The sequence below is a fragment of the Parasteatoda tepidariorum genome, chromosome 11 (assembly GCF_982258835.1).
Source record: "Parasteatoda tepidariorum strain Cologne lab strain chromosome 11, Ptep-v5.0, whole genome shotgun sequence".
Lineage (NCBI taxonomy): Eukaryota > Metazoa > Arthropoda > Arachnida > Araneae > Theridiidae > Parasteatoda > Parasteatoda tepidariorum.
This window is the reverse complement of record NC_141765.1, coordinates 63926173-63940867: the sequence shown is the minus strand read 5'-3', so window position 1 is coordinate 63940867 and position 14695 is coordinate 63926173. Positions and strand designations below refer to the sequence as shown.

Below are 14695 nucleotides of genomic sequence, written 5' to 3'. Positions count from 1 at the left end.
TATATATATATATATATATATATATATATATATATATATATATATATATATATATATATATATATATATAACACTTAATTGAATATATTCAGCATTTCGCATTAAACATTCTTATTAATATCTACTTAACTCTGAATATATTCGACAATTTAAATTCCTCGAATGAATACATGAATAGTTCGAATAATTTTCCCAAGTGCTTATTCAGACATTTTGATTATATATTCTGCTTCCCTTTCAAAACTTGAGAATTTATTGTAAGTAATGTATGAAACACAAAGAAATATTTTACAATTCATTTAAGATCTTGGTGGCATAAAATACAATGCATTAAAATGCAAATAATTTGATGGTATTTCAAAGCAATACTTTACATAATGATAATGAACTCAATAAAACAAAACTTTCCTTTATATTAACCAGTTAATTAGTTTTTATTCGTTTATTCGTTAATGAATATCAAGAACTTTCAAAATTTATGTGAGTAAATGTTAACCAATTTTACTTAAATTGTACAGAAAGCAACTACTCTTAATACAGTTAGTGCTAGAAATATTTCATCATAAGTTTTATTCAGAATTATATATTTTCGAAAGTTCTTCATATCTAGCAGATACAATAAAAACTTTAATGGAGTCCTTCAACAAATGAATGAAATGACAATTACACATCAAGGTATGAAGAATATAATTCTTTAATAAGCACAAATATCTTTATTTCGTAAGTGTATGCTCACTTTTTAAAAATTAAACAGAACTTTGCATTGCTTTATTATTGGAATATAAACATTATAATAATTGCAGAATTTTTCTATTGATTGTCTAAAAAAATTATAAATGTACTGTACTATTTTTTTGCAAAAAGTATTTCAAAACGAATCTTAACTTGTGAAGCAAAATTCCATTATACACACGCAACAAGTATAAAGGGTAGATCAAAAATTTAAAGCATCATTTTCGATCATTTTAGTTCAAACGAATCTTATTTTCTCTCTTTAAATAATTCGACATAAAATTTCCTCTATTTGTACACTGAATCTTTCTATGGAATATAAGTATAACAACATTGCATTCCTCTTTGCCACCTTCAGGTTTCAGCTAATTACAAACTGTGTCCTAACAATTGTTTTTAAGTAAGATATTGTGGCGAAAAGCAATATCTTTTTTCAAATATTAGTTCCAAGATAACAAATCTTATCTGGTTATTACTCTTTGTCTTTATTAGTTCTTTCACGGAAAAAACAAACTCATAAAATTACCACTCTACTTTTTGGTAATGAAAATATTAGTAAAAAGTAAATAAATTAATCAAATTGATAAAAATAATACAAAGCATAATTCTGGCTTAATATATATATATATCGGATTACCTCATCTTTAGTAAAAAATACAAAACTGAAAAGAAAATTTAACCGAAATTTTATGTCATGCTTTAAGATATCTTGATACAATTACCATATTTACCAAATTTTATCACATATTTCATTGCTTATTTTACCTAATTTATTATCAAAGCGCTTTGGTAAAAAATACCGAGCTTCTTGGTGTTCCCGTAGAGTCAGAAACATGTTAAATTTTGTTATATCTGATAGTTTTAAACATGTTCTTCTTCCCAGTGTTTAAAATACGATCAAAACAGCTGTAAAAAATTTTTTATCGTTTAAAATGGAAATGGTATAATTTCCTCTGGCTTAAATGTAACAGAATAACACAACATAACGGACAGGTAAACATAAAATTTGAATTAACTGTAGCTTATGCTATAGACGCTAACTTTAGCTGCAGGCTGTTACAATATATAAATGCTGAAGCAGGAGGTATTTATTCGAGGTATAATAGATATACAAAATGTGTTAAGTCTTTTTCATGACGTTTGTCTTTTTTTTCTGAACTGCTTTTTGCACTAACAAAATATTGTTTAAACTTAACAAATAATTAAAAATAAATTTTTGAGGACGTAACCAAATTTTTCATTTTAACTCATTGAAAGTAAGTAGTACTTACGTAAAATATATAGTATTTTTAGAAATAAAAATCTAATATGGAAAATATTAGCTATCTTTTAAAAAAAGGAGAGAACAATTTTTTCGTCATTGCCTTGTTTTCTCTAAAATAGACATCTGAAAAGACTAATTAATTACGTAATTGGAAAAGAAAAAGAATTTTATCATGCAAAGCAAAAATTTATTATAAATTAGTTTAAAACCTTCATTAATTCTATATTAATCGTATTTTCAGTCCTGAAAAGTCTACATGACATATATTTTGATAATTGTTTTTATAAATAAGTTTTACAAAATAGGCAATACCTAAAGTTGAAAAATTTCCACCACTGCTTTAAACTGTAATTAACTTGTCTTAAAAACAATTACCGCTACTTGCAAAACTTTATGTCAATTAATTAGCTCTCGGAATAGGTTTCTCGATAAAGCATTTTTAAACAACTCTCATTCGTATAATTTCAACTTAAAAACAAATAGTACTAAATTGAGATATTATATTCAGGAATACTTACTTCACATTATAAATTTAAATTAAATAATACCGAATGATTTCAAAACATTTATATTTCAGTGGAAATTTTAAGATGACCTTTAAAAGTTTTGTTGGAACATGAAAACTGACCCGAGAAAACAATATTTTCATGATTTTATTAATTATGAAAAATGCATGAGATAACTGGAAAAAAAATTATTAATACTTAATTTCTGACATTGGCTGTAACTTATATCAATAATATTAATAATTAAAATATATTAAGCTGCAAACGTAATATTTTGCACAAAAATATTTTAGTCATACGAAAGAAGTACTTTCATGGTTTAGTTAGAAGTTTAAATTAAAATTTTAGTTAGTAGTTTAAAGTTTTAACTTAACTACAATTAACTTTTTGTTACAACATGCAAAATTAAACTTTTGTGCGAAATCTAAACAACAACTTTCTATATTTATTATTTTTTGTAACGGTTTCTTACATAAGATTTTCAATTTCTTTTCTTGAGTAACTAAACACGAAGCTTTAATTATGGACATTCATTAAAATAAAAACATACATTAAGATAAAAAAATGATCTAATAGAAATGACATAAGTTTATTTTGTCATGTACTTTGATTGTTCTGTTCAAATAGAAATTTCTGTTCAAGTTTCATCAATTAATAATTTGTCAAATAAATTATGAAAATATTCAAAATAATATATGCCGCCCACATAGTAGCATTTCCTTGATGAATTAGAAAAATCTTAAGTATTTTAACGATAAACTGAACAGTTTCAATAAAAAAACATGAATTTTTGTTGATAAAAAATTGTGTTGAGGATGTTGTTTGTACTTCGTGAGGACAAAGTAACTCTTCTCTCGAATTAAATTCACTTTCAATCATTTTATGTACTGGTGAAATATTTACAGAATCATAAAAATGTTACAATAGCTAACAATTTACATAGTATATCTAATAACTTTATTTACAATTACTAAATATTTTACACTATATATCTAATTGTTTCGAAAACAATTAGATATAGGTCTTTTGAAGATTTTATGCTAGGAGTTGCTAAATAATTCCCAACGATGTCTGAAATGACCGTGAACTTGCTTAACTTTTTTCAACATGTTTGTATGAGACGACAAATTCGTCTTTAACCACCATAAAATCAAGGTGCTGATCAAATCAAACGAATATTCAAGAGATTCATCATGCGGTGTCGACTATTTTGCCAAGATTTGGTAATATAAAAGACAATTATACATAATCCTCACCTATGCTCTATTAGAAGTGTGTTTTCTCACTACTGAACTTCCAAGTTGCTACACTTAATGAACAAACTGTATTTGAAGCTTAAACTTAACCAAGTTTTCAAATATATTTTTTTCTATATCATATTAAACTCGTTATTTTTTTAAACATTTCAGTTATTTTTTCATGTCTTCTTATTAATCACCCTGAACTGTAATAGCATATAATATATTACAACACAAGTAAGGAATCTCCTCACACTCTTGCATGTGCGGAATTTTCGCAATGTTAATGGGATCCCAAAATTTCGTTACTACTGTGGGATCAACAAACCAAAAGGTTTGAAAAAATCTGATTTAGATTACGAGAGCATGACTTCAATCCTAATGGTTAACTCAGTTAGTGCATTAAGATGCATATTTTTATACATTAAATCTCACAGCGATTAAATAGCGTTACTTCTAACTAATTTGTTATTGTCTCGATAAAATATCACGTTGTCTAATTGGTCCTGAATGGGAGATTAATCGTCTTTCCGCTGCGAATAATAATAAAACCCCATAGGTTTAATGAGCAGATAATCATCAAAATAAGTCCAGTTCAGAATTTAGGTGTAGGCTAAACAGAACCGGCTTGAATTGCTGCAAAAGATGTGTTCCTCGAGCATTGTGAGACCGAGTGTTATCCAACAGTGCACATTAACCCAGATGACAGCAGGTCACGACGTTTGTACTCCGTGAATCTTAGTAGTCTTCTCAAAGTGTTCCAGTAAACTCCTCAAAGGGCTGCATTATCAAATCGTTTGTAAAACGTTTTGAATTTGAAGGGCATATCGTTAGCTGCAAACGATTCTTTTCGCTCTGTAACATTTCTTAGAGGACAAAACCAGATCACGAAATTTTCCTACATTCATACTAACAGTTTTGTAAGAGCAATTCATTTAATTTCAAGAGACCGGTTGTGGTTGGGTTTGAGACAAGAACGAGAAATGATAAAACATATTCTCAAAGAGTTTGGTGCTTCTGTAACTTTTCGAGAAACATCCGGCATCTTCCAAATTGTAGTCCAGTCATATTTTGGACGTTACCTGGACTGAATCGATTTTCTTGGTGGCGCATTGGAGCTGATACTATAGTAATGTGTAAAAAAATATTTTCTTTCTTCTCGAAGTTTTTCTGTATATATTTCTTATTTCCAACTTTGTTTTACTGTGCAAGATGTAATTCTTGGTATGCATTTTACCAACACTGTTAGAATTTTTATTCTAAAACTGATAAAATAATGGACAACAGTCTGTTCATCCAATCAACAGTAAAGTCTATGGTAAAACAATTTTCCTTAATTGTTTTCAAACCGTTTACAACTAGTATGGTTATAAAACCAAGAATTCAAAACTGTATGTTCTTTTTAACCATTTACAACTAACATGGTTTAAAAACGGTAAAAAATAAATTTAATTGGATATTGGAGATAGGCTTTTTGTTAGGTAATGATCATTGGAGAGTGCAAGACGCTGAATACTTTTTATGTTATGAAAGTAATGGAGGAAATATTGTGGTGTCAACGCTGAGACACGAACCTCCGTTTTGTTGGTCATGAGACTGACAGTTTAGCCCTCTCTTCTATGTACCAGCTCAGTTATACATAGCTGCAAGGAACTAAGTAGCTTCATCAGGTGGGCTTCGTTGGCGTGATGCAATTCTGGTTGTTTAATTGTATTAGGTGAAAGCAGTTAATAAACGGTATTTCTCGCAATTAACAGTTTGAATACCATCTTATTTATGATTATTTCACTTCTTGTTTGAATGTGGTAAAATAACAATTAAATAAATTGCTATTTAACCCTTTTTTCTGAGAAATTTCTAACAGTGTACCATCAGCCTCCGAATTTAAAGACTCACTGTATAATTTTCTCGAACAATTTTTAATTTTTACTCTTAGTAATTGAAAATTACTTTTTGCACTCGAGTATCGAACGTGTCATTAGTTTTATTGGAGCCATGGGGGTTCATATAATTGAAAGTTTGCCTCCTAGTTAGGTAATTTAGATTCGAATTCCAGAGGTCACTGGTTCATACGAATTTTGCCCCGACTCGCAACTACCACGGAACTTACGTAAAAATGTCTTCTGTGGTCATACGGATTATGGGTTAGAATGCCCTTGTTTTCATATTGACCATTATGGGTTTTTGTGCTTTTCCACTCTATGTAACGCAAATGCTTCATCAAAAAAGTTCTCTATAAAGGCTAGTTTTTCTCAATGCCTCGTTCAGGAGTTGCCTTGTCCTCTGGGCTGGGTTCAAAACTACAAGAATACGGAGTTGTTAGTCATAAACGCAGTATGGGATCTGCGGCTCAACGTTGGTTATAAAATAAAAAAAGTAGTTCCCTTGAAATATAGACAGTAATATTTATTTTATTTTGAAATCATTTCAGGAAATCTTTTAGTTGTTCTTGATGTATGTTGTGTTTGTAATTAGATTTCATTTTGTTTTTCTTTAGTTATCGTAGTTTCTTTTTGTTTCAGTAGTTTATTATAATTAGTTTTGAATATTTACTTTAGGATAATTATAATATGATTTCAGGTTTAATGCTCTTAAAAGTTCGCATTTTATTGTTTGCATACTATATAAGAAATACGTATGATCTTTGAAGTTGGTATAACGGTCAAATTTATATGTTAAAAATAAATAATTAAGCTATAACTTGTTTATATTTACCTGAGGACCATCGTCCCAAAATAAAAAAATGGAAATAAATCTTCTTCTGGGAGATTACTGTCGCCTTTAGTTTTAAAATAATCTTCTTGAATAAAGCTAATAATGCAATATCGAAAAGATTCCCAAAAGAGTTACCATGTACTCTGATAGTTTATCCCATTAAATAACTTCTACCAAAGAAAAAGAAGAAGAAAACGAAAAGGAGGGCAATCAATGCTTCAAAGCAAAATAAAAAGTTCATTGAAATCTAAAATTCTCTAAGACAAAGAGATCGGAGAAACATTATCGAATTTAAAAATGACGAAATAAATAAATGAATAAAAGAAAATGTACTCATAATCTTAAATATTCCTTATGAATAATTTTATCGAAGATTTTAATGAAATTCAGAAGCACTTACGCATAGGACATAATGAAATAATGCGTTTTTTATTAGCTGCTTCAATACATTTTTAAAAATTGTTATCTAACTAATTTATATTTCTATATGAGTTTATGGTATGCTAATGTCAAAAAAATATGCACATTTTTATCCCTGAAACAACGTAAAAAAACTTTTTCACCAATAAAAAATGTAAAGCAATTTAAAAACAAATCTGCAGCATCAGTTTCAAATATTAAAAAATAATCATATTTTTCCGCTTTTTATTATTTGAAAAACTAAATTTTTTAATTACATATTACGCAAATACTATTAGAAAGTGTTATTGAGGAAGCATTCAAATAGTTATTTTTTCTTCAATTGCAAAAGAATAGTTTTCATAAGAATTATTTATATAAAAATATCCCCCAAAAAATTATAAACTCTACACTTTTTACTCTTTTGTACTTATAAGAAACTACAAAAATAAACTTATTTAGAATAACTTTATTCTTAAACTTTTTTCCTATCCTATAACTCATACTACTATTGTTATTTTACTCTATCAGTAAGTTTGCATCTGCAATTAATCATCATCAGTATACGATCATTAATCATTTACATTAATGCAGTACTGGTCAAATTATTATAATAATTTATCTTTTTTTAACTGCCCAAATTATTATAATAATTTACTTACTTAAAAAAAAACTAATTCAACAATATAACACAAAAACAAGAGATCATTATTCGTAAAGCACTTTTTAATATTTAGCGTTTATCTAACCATTTTAATATTTTATAGTGCCATTATTACCTAGTTCAAGGCTTTGATAGGAAATGGTATGAATTTAACACATTTTTATTTACACTTTATAAAATCTATGGTGCAATATCTCTTCAAATAATGGTGCTGAACATCCTGAAAAATTGTCTGAAATGCACTTTATTTTAAGTTAACACCAAATCGAGGTTCTATATACACTTTAAAGCTGGTAACTAAATCTAAACTCCTATAATAGAGAATGCTAATAACAAAGTTCCGTTCATTCGCACAATATGTGAATTATTTTCGATTCCAAAAACGCCGATTCCGATGTACGTTGATCTTTATCAGTAGATCGGTTATGAAATGGCAAAAATTTGTAAGAACATTCCTGTTTTTCCACAGCACCAAGAACTGTCCTTTATATTTGATTACACCAAGAATTAGCCCTGGTGCTGCATTACACCAACTTTGGTGTAAAATATTTGGTGTCACGATATATGCTTTTTTTAGTGCACTGTTCTCATTTTATATTGATATAAAAATAGTGCGAGTCTTCTGGAATTAATTCCTTATTATGCTTTAATTTTTTTTTTAACTGGACTATACCTTTTAATGCCTACTGTAATGACAATACCTTTTTTTATACCTAATGTAATTTATTTTCTAGAAATATTCAGAAAGCTACATACATCACAATACAGAAATTTAATTTAAAGATTTATTTTATAGAAATACTGGCATGAAATTTTAAATAAAATTTGGGATCATAATTTTCAGAGGGCAGTTACCCTCTAATTTTGAGGTGCAAAAGTCCAAGTTTACTGAAAAAAAGATACGTTAATTCAGAGAAAATACGTTCTGTGTATGTTTTCGTAACTGACCATATCGTCTACGCAAGTTAATTAAAATATTCAAAAGTAAGCTCTTAAGCTATAAAAAGTGCGTGAAATCCGACAGTTAGATAGAAAGCTATACTTGGTGTTATTTTTTTTCTTTAGAGCACCATACCTTTGTGGGTCACTGTTGGCATAAGTAGATATTGGCAGTCAAATTCTAAGAAAATAGCCTTATTTCCTTCAAGGGAAGTAGTTCTTCAAAAACTAATTATCATATTTAAGGTTAATATCTTGTAACATTAAGATAACATAGTAGTACGCAAAAATACAAAAATTAGATTATTATTCTGGTGTTCTCTATTTTATTTTGAGCATTGTACAGTGCGCCAAAACAAATGGACCACTGTGAATAACTTTTGATCTAATGATTGGATCTTCACATTATAATACTCAATCTTAATGGTCCCAGGACGTAATCTAGAAAATGGTCATGAGTACAAACGATATCTTCAGTTACGAAATCTGGCACAAAAACGTACTTTCTTTGAATAAGCATGCCTTTTTTTCAACGGATTCGGATTTCTGACCCCCAAAACATAAGGGGTAGCCGCAATTCAAGACATATGTTCCAAATAGTTTGGTCAGGAGAGCTATCCAAAGCTTGGATCCCTTAATGTTAAATTTTACTTTTTGCGTATTTCGCCATATCTAGATCTTTTTTGAAAATTTTTTACACGCAATTATAAAATTCGATTCACGCAATTATAAGTTTCTCCAAAGAAAATTCTGTGTAAAAAATAAATGTTAGTAAATATTCATTATTTTTCTATTATTTTATTTAATAATGGTGGAAAAAAAATTTGAACTGTAAAGTATGCAATTGTCCATTTTATAGTTTGTAATTTTACTTAGCAAAATACAAAATTTGGGTAAAATCAGTTGAATAGATCTTGAGAAATCGAATTTCAAAATAATAGAATATCTAAAACTAAAAATAAAAAAATAAAAAAAAAACAATTCTAAATACAATATTCGATATACAATAATAAAAATCAGTATAATAATGATGTATTTTCGATCATCATTTTCTATCAATGAAAAACCGTATTTGATTTACATCTGAATCAGTAAGAACTATTCCACTGGCTTATGAACTTAAAAAACAATTTTAGAAAAGAGTGCTTTTTAAGTCCCTCCTCCTTGCTGTTACGTCAAATGCGCGCGCGCTGTACAACCTATCTTTGGAGAAAAGTGGCGGTTTAAAGGCGATTTTGGCCAAACGATTGCACGTGATACGAGCACTACGGCTGTAGTCTGAATATTACTCTTTGGTTAGCTGTAATGCCTTATATTTCAAGGCAAGAAGTTTATTTGCTGTAATTAACTATTTATCCCTTCGATATTTTCATCGTAATTTAAAGATGAAGCTTTTTCTTCGTTTTTCCCTATTATATCTTTTATTCTCCACAACAGTTTTCTCAGAAAAGGAAACTTTCAAGTAAGAAAAAATTTAATTTTTTTTCAGAAAAGTTATTATAATTTATTCTTATTGTCCTAAAAAGTATTTGCAAACAGAAGAGATATAGTGTTCTTTAGAATTTCAAAGTAAATATTTTGAAAAAATTATTATACGCGCTTGTTTAATAGTAATTAAAATTCTTTGTGTATATTTAAAATCCATAAATTGTTTTTAAACTAACTATATAGATTCAGGTCTAATAATATTTATTACACATAATTATATACATATATATATATGTACACACATTTAAAACAACTGTTATGTATACTTAATACGTAGTCTTATAATTATTTCTGATGATACATATTAATAGAATTAATAATTCCTATCCTTTATGCACTTATATAATTATAATATATATTTTTTAACATAACTAACTTTTATGCAGTATTTTTATTTTTTGCGGCATGTTTCATGTTTGCAAACTGTTCATCTCTTTATCATATGTTGGAATACACAATTTATATGTTCTTGTTTTCAATTTATGCTGTGTCTATGAAGTATTCCTTTTAAGGGAGTTTTTTCTAAGAAGCTGTATTCTGCACTTGCAAGTTAGCTCCATTTACTGCAATATATTTATTCTGCAAATGTTTAATTTTCAATTTAAAAGTCAAAGCGTAATAAATTTTAAAGTGATAGGTAAAAGAACAAAATATTCATTGGCATAATGCAAATATTTACTACCACATTAATCACATGCATGTCTTTCATTTATGAATAATTGTTTCTGCCAGGTATTAACTGGCAATTTTTTTTTGTTAAAGGTAATTAATCATTAGAAATGCTCTTTCTTTTTTGTAAATCGAAGACGTATATTTTTTTTAGAAATTTCGTTTAATTATAATAAGATGTTTTTGTTTATTAATATCTATTTAACAAGTATAATAATATTAGAATTTGTTCCAAAGTGTTATTGTATTTTAAAACTTTATCTTTTGCAAAGTATTTTTATTTTGATGTTAACTGAATTTTCTTCAAACAATTTTTTAAAGATGTTAGTCAACAAAAATTTCTTCATAAAATGTATAATTTTCTTATTATAATTGCACTCAATAATACTAATTAATATCATATTGGTAGTTTGTAAAGCAATATGTTAATGAAAGATTAAAATATATTTTGTACGTTTTATGCAGTTTCCTCACTTAAAATAAAACGCTTGCCTTTTTTTTTCTTATTACAATTGTAATTTTAAAAAGAAAATAAATTATGCCTTCACGCTGGCCTATAGGTTAAGACCTATAAAAAAACTCAATACCATGATTTTTACACTGAGAGAAAAAAAATTAAGGTGAAATTACCGTACTGTTTGGAAATGACATTTCTGGATTTCTAGTAAAAAAACATAATTCTGGTTAATAAAAACGAAATATGCAATATTTAGACCATTCATTTGGAAATTTTCCTCTCCTATGATAACGGTTTACCGGAAATTTATGTTTCCAAAATTACAGTTCTTATTACAACTCATTTAGTGAATAAGTACAAAACTGAAAACAGTAAATTTAAACGAATAAATTGATTTATGCCATGCTCTAGGGAATCATAATATAATTACGAAATCAAACTATACTTACCAAATTTTAGCCTATGTTATAAAATTATATTTTATTGTTAATTTGACAAAATAATTACCCAAAGCTCTTTGGAAAAAATTACCTAAATTTTTGGTGTTTCAATAGATCATGAAACATCTTAAATTTTACCTTATTGTAATAATTTTGACCATGCTTTTTTATCGGTGCAAAAAGAGGTTTCATTTCCCTTTTCAGCTTTACATTTATGCCTGTTTTCGAAAACTTTCAATACCTAACAGTATTTTTGTAATTTGGTATTTGTCAACTGGTGGACTGTGCGTCTATTTGAATTTTTAAAAATAAAAAACAATATGAAAATGCTGCTATCTCTTGAAGATTGAATTTTAACCATTCTGTGTTACTTTTAATGTAGAAATGTATTTTAATTATTAAGAAATGCTTTGTGATATTTCCTTTATTCTCGAAGCAATAATTTTTTCGCTCAAGAAAAATCTTTCTGACTTATTATCTGAATGATTTTAAGACGTGAAGATTGATGACTTAACTAAATGATTCGAACATTTTTTTTTCAAGCAATGAAATACTTTATCACATGAATAAAAATAATTTGGCATTCAATTTTAAATGATTTCGTATTCTGTGAGCGAGCAATAAAAAAATACTGAAATTTTCTTTTTTTCATTTCAGCGCTTCCTTTACTCATTAACCGTTTAATGAAATAATGTTGTAAGTGCCAACAATAAAAACTGCCTTTTGAAAATTTAACAGGGTACCTAAATCTGTAATAATAATTATTATGTCAAGTTGTTCTGTTTTAATTAAGGCGTTTAGCAATTGTTGACTTCGTTAAAATGCTTGATTGTGAAAAATGATTTCTTTCAAAAGAAGTTAATAATAACTAGTTAAAGTATCATTATTTATAATAAATTAAGAAGTTAATTAGTTGTAAAGGCATTAGAAGAGTTCTATAGCTTGTTATGGAAAATTGAGTATCAGCCAAAGTCCTATGAAATATAGAAAAATAAATTTTATATTGTTGATGCTAGCTTTTTTTGTAGAATAAGCTTAAACGATATGGTTAAATAATATATATAAATTATATATATAAATAATACATTTAACATTTGAAATTGATTTATTTCAAGGCATTTGAAAAAATTAAATTAAAAGACGATATTTTTGCTGTTTTATTTTACTCTCATTATGAATATTGATATTTTAGAAGCTTTTAGTTGCGGTCATCCAATTGTACGATGTATAAATACTAGAGTTCAAAAACGTGTTTATATACCATTTGAACTTATTGCACAATTTTTTTCAATATAGTACATTCAACTGTTACATTTCAAACATTAAGTAATTTGTTTTAACGTGTAACTACAAACTAAACTTATACAATTTAGTTTGGGTTTTTGTTAGTTATCCAGTCATTGCGCAAAGTAAATTCTTTTAGAAATAGTTCTGGGTTAAATAAAAGTATAAAAATAAATAATATCATCGTAATAATATTTTTTTTTACTTTTGCACCATGTTTATAACATTGAAGGCGTTTAGCCATCAAACCCTTTGCACATAAGTGTGGTAATGCTTTATCATTTGAAAGGCTGGGTACTTAAATTCAATTCTTGCTTTTTATTGTACGCTTTCTGAAAAATTGGTTTAAACTTGAACCATAATGTTAATACTTAACCATAATATGGTACGACTTTGTTGTAGCATTTCGAAGGATTTAAATTAAATAAATCCATTCAAGTTGAATTATAATATCATGTAATTGTAATAAAAAAGCACAATAATATTTCTTAATTTAGTCTTATCAAGGCTGTTAAAAATTACAAATACGCGCACCAAAATTTCTATCATTTCGGATCACAAACATTGACAATTTTCTTTTGATTTTCCATATAAAATATTCCAACTCTATGCGTATGGTATCATAATTTAAATAAGATTTTTTCCTTCGCTTCTTAGTTGACCGGCATGAAAGTTATTTTGACTTCTCAGAAAACAGAATTAATTTTTGAATAAATAGAAGAATGATAAAATAAAATGAAAAATAATTTCTTTTTCTGAATAATATACTACGCTAATTGATTCTGCTTAACATAATCTTTTAAAATCTGAAGTCACGTTCTCAGACTTTTTTGAAGAATATAAATTCTTTTCATTTAACTATAAATATATAGTTAGATTTTTAAAATAATATTTTTTTAACCATTCCAAGAATTAAGCACCCGGAATTATGACTTTATAAAGATGTATGTATGTCTTGCACATGCATTAAGGATAAAATGCTGCGAAAAAGCTTAACTTTGAAAGGAAAGGTATTATACAAAACATATTTTGAAATGCGCATTTAAAATAGTTTTGGTAAAAGAATCTTTCATATAGTTAATATAATACTATAACTAAGAAATAACGTAATACTTTCTAAACTGACATTGAAAGCGATATTATAACTGATATAAGTTTTATTTGAAATACAACCAACATTTAGATTAATAAAAAAAAATATATAATTTGAATATTTGAAGAAAAATAATTAAAAATTGCACAAGATATGGGCATTTAAAGTTACTATTTTAGTTCTAGTAGATCTAGTGGTTCTTACTGTGCATCAATGAAAAAATTTAAAAAAAAAAAACATTTTTCCTATTTTTGTAGTGAATCGTATTTAGTAAGTAATGAAAAAAGTCCGATTTTAATATTTCGAAAATTTAAAAAAGCTTGCAGTAGTTTTTGTACCTTTTTTAAAAAAAAGTTCAAAATAAAGAGTTTTCCACAAATGTCATTTAACAAGATTGAAAATTGAAATCACTGATGTCAAAAACTGAATGCGTCACTTGAATTATCATAGGGTAGTGTAGTTTTAAAAACATTCATTCTTTGCGTACTAAGCACTTTTAAGAATAATAATTTCATTACAGAAAAAAAAATAATAGTTGTTTTTTAGATTAATTATAAACAAATTTATATTTTTGTTCATTTAAATTTAAATTAAGAAAAATGATTTGTCCGGTTAAAAGTTAACGATCAGCAAAAATGAAACTTGAAAGATAATATATTTATTTTTAATTAATTCTTCATAGTGATGTAGATTAATGAGAATTTCAAAAATGTAACAAAGGTAGGATTTTTTTACATAGATAAAAAATTATTATAGCTTATGAGTGATTTGATACTTTTCAAACAAGCAACTAAGAAAATTCAATCG

At 26.9% G+C, this 14695-nt stretch overlaps 1 protein-coding gene across 1 annotated transcript in view; it reads left to right on the top strand.

Annotated features, from left to right (window-relative positions):
* Positions 1-9664: 9664 nt before the first annotated feature.
* LOC107456705 (glycine receptor subunit alphaZ1-like) overlaps positions 9665-14695 on the top strand; it is a 150074-nt gene continuing 145043 nt past the window's right edge. Inside the window, exon 1 of the mRNA XM_016074642.5 lies at positions 9665-9919. Within this exon, the coding sequence (XP_015930128.2) occupies positions 9843-9919 (77 nt within the window). The 5' untranslated portion in view covers positions 9665-9842. The remainder of the gene's footprint in view (positions 9920-14695) is intronic.